This window comes from Phoca vitulina, unplaced genomic scaffold (genome assembly GCF_004348235.1).
Source record: "Phoca vitulina isolate PV1807 unplaced genomic scaffold, GSC_HSeal_1.0 scaffold79, whole genome shotgun sequence".
NCBI classification, from domain to species: Eukaryota; Metazoa; Chordata; class Mammalia; order Carnivora; family Phocidae; genus Phoca; species Phoca vitulina.
The window spans coordinates 5,054,759-5,068,152 of NW_022589782.1; the positions used below are offsets into that span (position 1 = coordinate 5,054,759).

The window sequence follows — 13,394 nt, forward strand, 5'->3', positions numbered from 1 at the left end:
AGGGAGATCGCGCGCAGATGCGAAGGCGCTGGGCTCGGCGAGGCGTGTGTGGTCAGAGCCCGACCAGAGTGTGGCATTCCCCGCGGCGTGCCCAGTCCCGGGCCTTGGCGAGCAGGGCATCGCCCTTTCTTGGTTGTGTGGAGTCACTTGCTTTTGAGCTCTGTGGATTGTGACGTGGTTGGAACAGCTCGTTACTTCTGGCTTCTCGTATTGGGAGTTCAAACCCTTGCAGCCGACCGCTTGGCCAAACTCAAGACGACCTTGGCTTAGGTTGACCCATTTGTCACAGACGAAGTTTAGGAACAGGACCTCTTATTCAAACTGGCAGAATAGACCTTCATGTTTAGGGAGGAGATGCATTGGAATTTGGACGTGAGACGGGTCTGGGTACTTATCCTAGCCCTATCACTCACAAGGTGTCAAACCTTGGACCGATTACCTAGCCTTTCTCCCGTCTCTGGTTCGTTATTTGTAAAATGGCTAATAGTAAGTGCTTACTTAGTAGGAATTGTGCTTTAAGAATCAAATGAGACTATGCATTGTACATACAGTGTCCAGAACTTCATCATTATTCAACAAATGGTTATCATTACTTGCTCTTGAAAGACTTTTCCAACTAACTTGCTCTGGTGCATGAAATTCTCCACTAGATATAGTGTTTTGGTATAAAAGCAGTAATTTAAAAATATTTTAAGATAGCAGAATCCCCTCTCCTCTCTTGTTTCTTTTATCCCCAAAAAGTCTGTGAGGAGTTCTAATACATAAAATAGATGCAGAGCTACCATCTGTGATCTACTGAGGTCTAAGAGAACCTTCTGGCTTTTCCCAGGTGCCACCCACCATTCCCATCTCCTTTGGGGACCCTAAGGCACCTGCCCGGGACCTTGTGACATAGTTTGAAAACTCCAGGTTAAAGAAGTCTCTCCTTTGTCTCTGAGTAAATACTTCTCGGAAAAGTAGAAGAAAGAGCCCAGGGCTGAAGTTGGAACACCTGAATTTTTAGTTCTGGTTTTGCCATTTATCAGTTGAATGACCTTTGACTAATCACTTCTTTAATCTCCGTTTCCTCCTTGGCAGAACGAGGTTAGTACCTGCCTCACAGCGTTATTGCAGAATTACACTAGATGATCCAAATGAAAACACTTTGTAAAGTACAAAGTACTATACAAAGGTGGTACAAGAGCACTTTATAGTATTAGTCAAGTTTTCTCCCCGGCACACTTCTACTTCCTTGTATACTTTGCCTCCTCTGCACCCAGGAAAGAGATGATACAAAACCAAAATGAAACAAAAACCCAGAAACCCAAGTGCTTTTTAAGTTTCAAAAGCCAAGGAAGCAAGAAAGCTTAGATGTTGATGCATCTCCCTCTCTCATAGTGTGAGGGTGTGCATGGATGCGATGTGGGAGGAGAGATGATAGACACTTAGATGTTTTTGGAGACTTCAGAGTAGAGAGGATGTGTAGTTGCTTCCTTGCGAAGTTGGGGGTGGTGACAGAGGAGCCTCCTGAACCTCCCTCCTCACACCAGTACACTGAATGTATAGCTACGCACAGCACAGTTCCTTCTGAGAGAAATCCAGAAGCAAGCTGAGTGACTCCTGCACATCAGTCGAATGAGGAAACACCCCAATCGAAATGGATAGGAAGGGCGGAGACACCGCCTCGCCCCAACCCCCACCCGAGCACAGCATCATACAATGAGGAGGGAACCCTCGACTCCTAGCCTCTCTCTGGGTTTGGGTTATACATCTAGCACCCCAGCTTTTAAGACTCCAACCCACAGCCCTATCTCCAAAACACCTAACATTGAATGTCAATGGGACTTGCGTTTATTAGACCCACAAGACCATAGCAAAGAAGTAGTTCTTAACGGGCACGTGAGCGCTCACCATGGCGATCCCCTCAAGGCTCAATACAGAGGAAACAGGCAAAATGCCAGTCAGTCTTCCCCTGGAAAGAATTTGACTGTATACTTTACAAGCTGCTGCCTGAGGGTCTGGCTTCTAATTTATCACACATTTAGGGGCTGGCTGTAGTCCTTCCAGGAGCCCAAAATAGCTGGTTGGCACCATACCTGATTTTCCCCTCTGGTTCACTTGAAGAATAAAACCAAGTCGCCAGTATCTCCCTGGAAGAAGCTTGTCCACACATGTAGTGCCAACATTTACAGTCACCAACCAAGGGATGGACCCCAAAATTACCTGGCTCTGATAGCCAGCAGGCACTTATGAGCCCCACAGCACTGCAGCAAAAAGCAGGTTTTAAATAGGAGAGGAGCGCCCTCCAGTGGCTATACACCTGGGCTTAGCGCAGAGAGAGCTCTCCTCCCACCAGAATATCAAGAAGGAAACATCTGACTTAAAGCACAAGTTAGACCAAATGGCCCCAACAAACATTTGCAGAACATGCCATCCAATAGCAGAATTCCCACTCTTCTCAAGCACACACAAAACATTTTCCATGACAGATCATGTTAGAACACAAAACAAGTCTTAACAAAATTTAATAAGATTGAAATCCTATCAAGCATCTTTTCTGACCACAAATGACATGAAACTACATATCAGCGACCAGAAGAAAACTGGGAAATTCACAAATATGTGGAGATTAAACAACATTCTCCTGAGGAACCTATGGGTCAAAGGAGAAATAAAAATGGAAATGAGGGGCGCCTGGGTGGCTCAGTTGGTTGAGTGTCTGACTCTTGATTTCTGCTCAGGTCATGATCTCAGGGTCGTGAGATCAATCTTCGTGTTGGGCTCTGTGTTCAGCGGGGAGTCTGCTTGAGGATTCTCTCTCCCTCTCCCCCGCTCCCTGCTCGCACGCGTGTATGTGCGCTCACTCTCTCTGTCTCTCTAAAATAAATAAATCTTTAAAAGATAGAAATAAAAAAATATCTTGAGACAAATGGAAATGAAAACAACATAGCAAAAACTACTGGGTGCAGCAAAAGTAGTTCCAAGAGGGAAGTGTATAGAGATATATGCCTCTATTAAGAAAAAAAAAAAAAGAGTTGCTCCAGGGTGGCTCAGTTGGTTCAGCATCTGCCTTCAGCTCAGGTCATGATCTCAGGGTCCTGGGATTGAGCCCCGCATCCAGCAGGGAGTCTGCTTTTTTCTCTCCCTTTATCCCTCTCCCCTGCTCATGTGCTCACTTGTGCGCTCTCAAATAGATAAAATCTATGATAAAAAAAGAAAGATCCCAAACAACCTAACTTTACACCTCAAGGAATTAATGAAAGAAGAAAGAACAAACTAAGCCCAAATTTAGTAGGAAAAGGGGGAAAAAAACAAGAATCAGAATGGAAATAAGTGAAATAGAGACTAAAAAGACAATAGATCAATGAAACGAGGAGGTGGGTTTTTGAAAAGACAAACAAGATCGACAAACCTATAGCTAGAGTGAGAAAAAAGAAGATGCAAAATCAGAGGAGACACAACTGATAATACAGAAATAGTAAGGATCATAAACTACTGTGAATAATTACACACCAACCAATTAGATAACATAGGAGAAATGGAGACGTTGCTAGAATTGTATAACTTACCAAGACTGAATAATGAAGAAATAGAAAATCTGAATAGACCAATTGAAGAATTTAAAATGTATTTCAAAGTTTGTTTCAAGTGATGCTACCAAGCAATAATAATCAAAACACTATCGTACTGACCTAAAAACAGACACATAGATCAAATAGAACAGAATTGAGAGCCCAGACACAAACCCATGCATATATGGTCAATTAACTTACAATAAAGGAGTCAGGAATATGCAAGAGGTATTGGGGAAGCAGGATAGCCCCATGCAAAAGAATTAAACTAGATCTCTATTTTACACCATACACAAAAATCAACTCAATATGGATTAAAGACTTGAATGCAAAATTAAAACTTTACTTGAATGTAAAGACTGAAACAGTAAAACTCCTAGAAGAAAACCTGGGTAAGCTCCCTGACATTGGTCTCAGCAATGATTTTTTAGATTTGATACCAAAAAGCAAAGGCAACAAAAGCAAAAATAAGCAATTGGAAGTAAATCAAACTAAAAAGCTTCTGCACAGGGTCGCCTGAGTGGCTCAGTCAGTTAAGCGTCTGCCTTCAGCTCAGGTCATGATCCCAGAGTGCTGGGATCGAGCCCCGCGTCAGGCTCCCTGCTCAGTGGGGAGCCTGCTTCTCCCTCTGCCTGTGCTCCCCCGCTTGTGTTCTCTCTCTCTCTCTCTGTCACTCTTGCTCTATCTCAAATAAATAAATAAAATCTTTAAAAAAATAAATAAAATAAAAAGCTTCTGCACAGCAAAGGAAACCATCAATGAAATGGAAAGTCCACCTCTGGAATGGGAGAAAATATTTGCAAAACACACATCTGATAAGGGTTAATATAAAAAATATCAAGGAACTCCTACAACTCAATAGAAGGAAAAAAAAAAACCCAAATAACCCAATTCAAAAATGGACAAAGGACCCTAATAGACATTTGTCCAAAGAAAAAGGTCAATAGGTACATGAAAAGACACTCGACATCGATCATCAGCGAAATGCAAATCAAAACCACAATGAGGTATCACCTTACACCTGTTAGGTCTATTTTAGGAAAGGACGAAAGAAAAGTGCTGGCCAGAATGTGAAGAGGGAACCGTTGTGCACTGATGGGAATGTAAATTGGAGCAGCCACTATGGAAAATAGTATGGAGGGTACTCAGAAAAATAAAAAATAGAACTACCATATGATCCAGCAATCCCACTTCTGGCAATGTATCCAAGGGAAATGAAAGCATTATCTAGAAGAGATTTCTGCCCTCTGTCTTCATTGTAGCATTATTCTCAATAGCCAAGGTATGGAAACAACCTGAGTGTCTGTCGATGGAGGAATTAATAAACAAAATGTGGCTTATATGTGCAGGATAGAATATTATTCAACGGTGAGAAAAAAGGAAATCCTGCCATTCAAGATAACACTGGATGAACCTGCCAGGCATTATGCTAAGTGAAATAAGCCAGACAAATACTGTGTGGTAGCACTTATAGATGGAATCTTAGAAGACAAAACCAAACCTCATAGAAACAGAGTAGAACGGTGGTTGCCAGGGGGTAGGGGGTGGGGGAAACAGAGAGAGGCTGGTAAAAGGATATAAACTTTCAGCTATGAGATAAATAAGGTCTGTCCTGCTTCTTACTCTTACTGCTCTGGCCGCAAAACCAACGCTGAGTGCTCTTTTCTGTTTTTCCCCCTTTTTCGTAAAAGTGAAATCGACTTCGATTCCTTTCATTTAGTGAACAGGTACTAATGTAGGTTTTTTGTAAAAGTGAAGTGATGTAACTTGAACTTTTGAAAAGCAGGAGATACCTGGATCTATCTGTCTCTTCTACAGGTATTAGGGGCTAGTGAGAGACCTGAACAGTCTCCGTAAGGCTACAGGCACCATCACTGCTGAAGTTTGAGGTCTGCTGTCGGGAAGGGAAGCAGGACAGGAAGAATGGGGGAGACGGAGGACAGACTGGAACGTACCTGAGTCTCTTCCTGCCTCCAGCCCTGATGATGGGGCGGGGGGGTTCCTCCAGGAAAAGCTGGTGTACTTTGTCAGAGCAGGGAAGACACACCTGGAGCTGGGGGCTAACGGAGGACCCCACACCAAGGAGGGGACCCAGCAGATAAGTGACCGCCCCATGCTGAGTTCCGGAGCATACATACAATGGCTATTGCTTCACTCCCGCCTCCCCGCCCCCAAATCTCAGACCCACCTAAGCCTGGGGACCTACAGCCCAAGCAAGTTGACCTATTACAAAACCACCACACCAGCGGTGTTAAGATTTGATAGAGGAGGTAGGGACGCAGGTGTTTTATGTTGTTGAAATATATTTTATCACTCAAAAATAATTCAAGGATGTGAATCCGTTTCCCTTCATTGTAGAACTCCTAGGAAAACAATGTCAAAAATCTACTCCTTACCCGAAAGCGTTGACGTTTTGAAACCAGTTAGAACCTCATGTAAACGAGTAGTCTTCCCAGTGAATAAGTTAACAGGCCAGGTGGAAACGAGCCTCGTGATTCCAATTTCATCTGTCGTCTTAAGTGTTTGCAAAGTAATACCATACCTTCACGTTAGCAGGAGCGATATAAGATAGGTTTTTGCTTGAAATTGGATTCTTGAGTACTCATTACACAAAATTAAACTGTATCGTCCCACAGAATTAACTATGCGGTTTGTCAACATGAACAAACAGACAGAACTTCCCAACTTTGCTGTTTTTCCTATGCTTTGTTTTTGAGCTGGGAATAACAGGTGAAAACCTATATATTTAAAAATTAATGTTAATATTTGGTAATGTGCGAATGCTGAAGCAAAATACCCAATAATTAGGGGTGCCTGGGTGGCTCAGTTAAACATCTGCCTTCGGCTCGGGTCATGATTCCAGGGTTCTGGGATCGAGCCCTGCATCAGGCTCCCTGCTCAGCGGCCCCTCTGCTTGTGCTCCCCCTGCTTATGCGCTCTCTCTCTCTGTCAAATAAATAGATAAAATCTTTTTTAAAAATACCCAATAATGTTTGAAGTATTTTAATAATTCTTATTAGCTTCAGCAGTGAAGCACATTCAGGAAACTGGCTTTCAGATCACATTCCATTAAATTATAAACTACCGAACTGTAAGTCAAAATTACAATTAAGTAAAAAGAGTTCAAATTAAAACCACTGTCGCAGCCCTATTTTATAAGCAAGTAGGAAAAACAGACTTCTGTAACCTATCATGCACTCTAGGCCCTCTTGTCAAAGCCAAAATATATCATTCCACTGCTGAGAACATCCCCTTCTTGAGGTAGGATGGTGGTCATCGGCAAATTAGCTAAAAATCGAGAAAGCAAGCACAAAAGTAAAGTTGTTTGCGTGCTTGTCAATCCCTTTTCCAGATTGTTACAATTTCAGGATTTTGTTTCCAGTTTTGATTTGACTCTGGATATGTTATATTTAAAATTTTTCCTCAGTATGTAAAAATATAAATGAGTCCAAAGAAATGCGTAGAAATTTCAGGAACAGAATAGTATGCAGGGCTTTCATTCATTTGAGTGTGGGATACATCTTTGGCATGAAAGTTTTTTTTTAAATCAAAATTGTTACTTTGGCTTAGTGACAAAAACTGGGTAAATTCTACATCTGTTTTTCATTTCCCTAGTTACTATGCTCCGTTTCTTCAAAGGCCTCAGTCTTATCGCACTGTTCTGTAATCCTTCCAGCTGGAGATAACCAGTGTTAACATTTTGTTATGAACCCGTTCTCTCTTTGGTGAGGTACATACTGAATAAGATGCATTGAAAAATGAATTACTTTGTACAAAGTTTGTATAATGACTAAACTCGGGTAATTTTTGAAAACATTTTTTTGTTTTCAAATTATACTTACCAAAGATTTGGAAATGCTAATATCTCTGCAAAATGTAAACTTAGAAAAATAACCAGAAAAATAAAAAGTGCTAATTAACAAGTATATTCAAATGCCCAGAGTTGTTACTGCGTTCAGGGATGGAGTTATGTGTTGCCCACCCCCTCACCAGCACACTCAAACATCCAAACAACGTAATTTAAATTTTCTATGAGTAAAGACAAGATTGTTTCATGTAAGCATAACACCTGACAATTCTTGGGTGGTAAATACAGAGAGATGGCTCCTTTTGATTGCTACTTATTGTCTTTTGAGAGCGACTCAATTGAAATTAAGTTCCTAAAACTGGGTTGGAACAATATAAAAGCAATGTACCTGACATGGGCAAATATGATTGTCATTTTGAAACAGTAGAATGAATAAACTTCATGAATAACTGACCATAATCCTGTCTGTGGAAAATTTGTGGCAATCTGTCCTTTTGTAGACATCCATCTTCTTCCAAGCATCTTCCCCAAGACAGGACATCAGTATGACCTGATGACACAGTGTCCCCTGGGTGCTCCATATAACCCCTCCAGTCATTATCCCTAGACAGATACCCTCCTAAGTGACAGAAAAGAAATAAGAGAAACTGACTATCTTCACCTAGATTAGGACGATGTTGCCTTTGCAGCTCCAATGGTTGGATTGCTTAGTCAATTAAAAGCTCATGACCCTTATTTTAAAACATCATCATCCACCTGGCTTCTCCGAGGTGCGTGGTGGCCAGATCCCCCCAGAAAGAGTGGGGCAGGCTCGCTTTGAGGTATGTAGAGTGTAGCAGGGATAAAGAACCATTGGTTGGGTAAAGCTAATGGGGAGATGTGAAACAACAGAAGGATCAGAGTATCCGTGTGTGGCGTGGAGGTGACGGCAACACGTGGATTGTCTGAAGAATCAAGGCTCTAAGCTTGCCAGTGTTGGTCAGAAAGGCGCTCTTGCTGACTTGATTTTGAGCGATTCACAGATGCACCTGGGAGACATTTGCACACACCAAGGGAGGGAAGCTGAGGTGGGGAGGACCTCGCCCGATTCCTGCCAGGAAGACTGAGGCACGAGGAGGGGGAATGGGAGTGCCCTTTATGGAATTTGAGCCTTCAAATACCATCTCGAATATTACTTGACATTGTTCTTCAAATGGATGCACTTTGAAATGTCTGATGTTCCCCTTAGCTTCATTCTAACGCGACGATATTGCAATCGTGTGTTTGTGCTAGTTGAATTTCTTCCGAATGCATATTAAAATACATACATGGTTATTAAAATAAAAATGTTGATCTCTGGAGGCCCCCTTGTCGTATACACCCCACATTTTGAAGAGCTGCCCTAACACGGCCCCTCCAGAAAACAGGGGTTCGAAAGTCACCGAGCTGCTTAAGTGTGAAGGAAGCAAGCCAGGAGAGCCCAGGGCCTTAGCAGCCTGGGTGTGGAGTGAAAAGTGTGAGCCTTGCAGCAGGCTCCCAGGAAAATGCCTCAGTTCCTCCCCGGAGTCCTCAACTCTCGGGGTCAGCCGGAGACAACACCTTGAACCTGCCACCTGGACATGAGCCTTGTAAGAGTTTCCTGGCTTGAGATTGCCCTACCCTTGTGAAAACTCTGTAATAGGACCCCGAGGCTCACCTCCCAAGTGAAGGCAATTCTCTGTGTAATTGGCTCAGGTTGGTATTTCAAGGAGAGCCAGGAAAGTGAAGACAGAACGAGAAGGGGGGAGGTGGCGGGAGGTTGGGTCAGAGCAGGCAAGTCTCAGATAGCTTGTTTTTCTAAGAAAAAAAAAAAAAGGCAAGCTTGAAAGTGGGTGTTTGTGCCCATCTGGCAGAGCAAGTCTCCTTAGCTCTGGGACCACTGCAGACTCCCACTTTGTTCTGTTCTGTACTGTTGGCTTTTAAATCTCTCTTACGGTCATCTAACGCATAAGCAAAGGTGATTTTATGCTCTTTATAAATCTCTTCATATTACTTTCAGACTCTGAAAATTCCCTGAGAAAATCCTAGTCTGACGGTGCCATTTGTTTGTGACTTTTTTTCTTCCCCCCAACCTGTTTTCTGTTTGCTGGCACACCCCGCCGTGGCTGGCCTAGTGCTTAATAGGACCAGAAGTCTTTATAAAAGCCTTCAGCCCCCAAATTGCTTTCATCCCTGTACCTTGCTGAGAAAAACAACAGCAGCAACAACAACACACCCACACATCAGCAGATGATGAGAAATGTATCTTTATTGGATGAATTTTAAAGGCATTGTCTGCCGAGGGCCTTACAGGAGTCATCAGGGCATACTGACCACCGAAAATTCATGAATGACTGTCTTATTACCTCACAAAAACAGGGAGCAAATTGCAGAAGCACTTCGGGGCGGGGGTGTGTGTGGGAATGAATAAATAAATTAGGGGGAGAAAGGGGGGTTTCCCATTCCCGGGGCTTTGGAGGCCTTCCGGCTGATTGTCTCTATCTCCACAGCCTGGGGCTTTTAAGAATGCACCATTTCCTGGAATTCTAGAACAGAAGAGGCGAGAAAGCATCAGTGGGGATGGCTGGGTATTTTTACAGACGTGTGGTGGCCAGGGGGGGTTCTGAAGAGGAAAGGAAGCAGATTGTCAGATGATGGGCTTGGCCCCCTCTAAGGACACAAAAGGAGAGAAAAAAAATGTCACTGACCGCAGATGGAGATGGTCTATAGTGTCCCATCTTCCTGCATAATCTAACAGACATCTTACGCTTTGCAATAGAGCCCCTTGTATTAGAACTTGTGAGCCCAGCAATTTGTCTCTGGCAGTGTATGGATTTGGTATAATAGCCTATTGCAATCTGGGATCACTCAGCTCTCTGTCTGGCTACTTTAAGACCGAGATGGGGGGGTTTTCTTCCTCTTTTCGGAAGCTACGTTGTGCAGATGTAGGAAATAATTCATAGGGTGGGCCTCGGAACTCACTTTTCTCTGATGAACTCTAACCTTACCCCCAAGAGTTTGTATTACTAAAAGACGATGGTGATAATGGTAATGATAAAAATGAGTGGATGTGACTGATTGAAATGGAAAACTGGGAAAAAAAAAAAAAAAAGAAATGGAAAACTGGGGTTTTGCTTTATATTTATTGGTACACTTTGCCTATCTGGATTTTTTTTTTTTTTGTGGTTAGATTTAAATAAATCAGTCTTCTCTTACCTCAACTATTTCTCTGAGCTATCTACAGAAGCTACATTAACTCCTGTGTAGCAAGTTATAGTGGTATAATTTTGGGTAGGTTTTTAAAAGGATCTAAACAGGCGTTCTAAATTTCCAGTTAGTACCACCATAAAGACCATGCACAAATTCTTCTGAGTTGGCATGCACAGTGTAGCTAAAAAGCACGTAAGCCGCATAACTGGGATGAAAATAATCCTACAGCCATGCAGCTATACTAAATTTGAATATAGGGTTCTGCACACAAAACACTCCACACATGGTGTTTGATCTACTCTAATATTGTCCACTCAGTGGGCTAATGTCCAATAAAACGTGTTTGTTTAAACCCTTGAAAGCTAAGGGGCTTTCCTCCTCAAGTCAGTAGACATTTTGGTAGGAGACATACTTGAGAATGTCAATCCTTCCCTTATTCAGAAGGGCTTAGATCCCAGTGGTAGAAATTCCTTACATTATTGCCATGATGCATTAGGGTGTCTTGCGAATCATTAGCCAGGCCATAGCCAGTCCCCCGGTCAGGTGAAGGGTATTTTCTGGGTCATAGACAGTGACTCACGGAACCAGATTCTACGGTATATCGTTGGTATCCTCACGGTGGGTCCATTTTACAGATGAGAAGGCTGAAGCTCAGCAAGGTTAAGAAAGGGGGATTTTCACTAACCACGTCTGCCTGATCTCAGGGCCCAAGTCCCCTGGATTGCTTCCAGAGCTAAATTCTTTTGTGCTGGGTACAAGTGTGAACATACCATCGGCTCCAATTTTCCCATCACCATCATTGTCTGCAGCCGCCATCAAGGACTTGGTTTCTGACTCTGTCAGCTCTCTAGCACCGCTCTCGAACTTCTGGAGGAAAAACCTGCAGGACAATCAAGATTGATGGGAATTTTCTGAAAGACCACGTGTCTCTGTGCTTACACTTTTTCTCTTGAAGCAAACCACCTGTTCCCCCCATTGCAATATTCTGTCACAGGTCTTCACAAGCCAAACTTGCCTTCCTTGTAGAAACTATGGGTGGGCATTTTGTTTTTAAAAAGTTGTGGTTTTTTTGTTTTTTTTTTCAGGGGGACGCTTGGGTGGCTCAGTTGGTTAAGCATCTGCTTTCAGCTCAGGTCATGATCCTGGGGTCCTGGGATCGAGCCCCGTGTCGGGCTCCTGGCTCAGTGGGGAGTCTGCTTCTCCCTCTGCCTCTGAGCCTCCCGCTGCTCGTGCTCTCTGTCTCTCAAATGAATAAAATAAATACATTTTAAAAAATAAAAAAAAATTCTTCAGATTTTGTTGATAAGTCCATTTGCCAAAGAAAAAAACCTACAATGAATGCATTTTTGCACCTACAGTCTTCAGTGCCTGTGTCTAGAGCTTCACAAGGACAGACGCGTGGCCCGCTGACTCATGGTCTGCCCTTTCATGAGGCCCTGCAGAACACCCAGTGTCAATCCTGGCCATTGAAGAAATACTGACCCAACTGGCTTCCGCTGCTTCCAAGCCACCTAGCAATGTCAAGGGTGCCACACAAGCTCAGGACAAAACTCACTTAAGCTCTTCTTCATCCAGATATCCACTCTGGTCATTGTCTATGAACCGAAAAACATCCTTCACCTGGCTGGCCGACATCTTGGAGAGGCCTGATGTCTGGAAGAATTTTTGGGGTTCGAAAGTATCTGGGTCTGAAGGACAGAGAGAGGATTATTCTGAGGCTCATTGGGTCACATTCTGTATTTGGGCCAAGGTGCTGTAAGCATAGGTTATCAAAACCCCTCCTCATAATATCGAGCTACAGGGATGCTCTGTTCTCAGTTTTTAAAAAAGACGGGGCACCTGGGTGGCTCAGTCGGTTAAGCATCTGACCCTTGATTTCAGCTCCGGTCGTGATCTCAGGGTCGTGAGATCGATTCCTGCATTGGTCTCTGCTTAAGATTCTCTCTCTCCCTGTCCCTCCTTCCCTTTCTCTCTCTCTCTTAAAAAGAAAAGAAAAAGAAAAAGAGGGCTGTGACTAGTGCAAGCTTTCGAGGCAGCCAAGACTGGGTGACTTTGTGATAACATCTCTTGTCTCCCTCCCCACCTTCCCTGTCCACTTGCTTTTGTCTATCCCCCTCTTTCTCCTCTATGCCTCCCCCTACCCTTTTGACAGGCTGTGTGTCCGAGACCCCAGTAGTGCTGGTCTAACCGGCCGGGGGGGGGGGGGGAATGCAGTCATTGCATTCAAACAGGCTACATGGTATCCACACGTTTCTTTTTTCACGTTTAGTAAGTTTCTTTCCCCTTACAGCAATGGAATCCTATGCTCTATCATTGTAGTTATTTCATTGATAACAGTTTTACTCTCTGGTCCCACGAATTTTCAGCAAAGTTCACATTTTAATCTTTGAGGCTTTGCTGGAGGTGTGAATAGCTGGGAAATACCTCCCCCCCACCCCACTGCCCTTTACCTTGGCACTCCTGTAGGGCTGCTGCAATGTCATCAGCGCTAAGGACATCTGTGATGCTCATTTTCCACCTAGTCACACAGAATAAATGAGATGTGGTCAATGGCAACAGGAAGATGCACATCTAGGGGCACCATGCTCTCCCAGGCCCACTGAAACTGTGTATTTGTGGGGAATTTTTAAATGGGATAAGCGTGATATTGTATTAAGTGATGGGACAGAAGAGCCACATACAAACCATAAATTGAAAAGATTCCAGCCCCCTTTGTCTCAGTGCCTTCTCCTGAATATTCTTCAAAGACAAAATTTAAAACTACAGCCTAAAGAATGACTTGATTCCATTTTCTTATAAAAATGATATTTGCACAATCGATCACTTAT

General features: G+C 43.3%; 1 protein-coding gene across 1 annotated transcript; it reads right to left on the reverse strand.

The window, feature by feature from the left end:
• Nucleotides 1-9,876: 9,876 nt before the first annotated feature.
• On the reverse strand, nucleotides 9,877-13,077 carry LOC116625462 (oncomodulin). Its single transcript, XM_032394009.1, has 4 exons — nucleotides 13,017-13,077; nucleotides 12,122-12,254; nucleotides 11,337-11,446; nucleotides 9,877-9,902 (listed from the first exon to the last, which is right to left on the reverse strand). The coding sequence occupies exons 1-4, from the start codon at nucleotides 13,075-13,077 to the stop codon at nucleotides 9,877-9,879; spliced, it is 330 nt and encodes a 109-aa protein (XP_032249900.1).
• Between the last annotated feature and the right edge of the window lie 317 nt (nucleotides 13,078-13,394).

Bases quoted from the DNA above. Each gene is read 5' to 3' on its own strand.
- LOC116625462 (XM_032394009.1), bottom strand. From the start codon at position 13,077: ATGAGCATCACAGATGTCCTTAGCGCTGATGACATTGCAGCAGCCCTA. The intron at 12,255-13,016 runs GTAAAGGGCAGT...TCTGTCCTTCAG, and splicing joins AGCCCTACAGGAGTGCCAAG to ACCCAGATACTTTCGAACCC. The intron at 11,447-12,121 runs GTGAGTTTTGTC...ATTGTCCTGCAG, and splicing joins CTGGATGAAGAAGAGCTTAA to GTTTTTCCTCCAGAAGTTCG.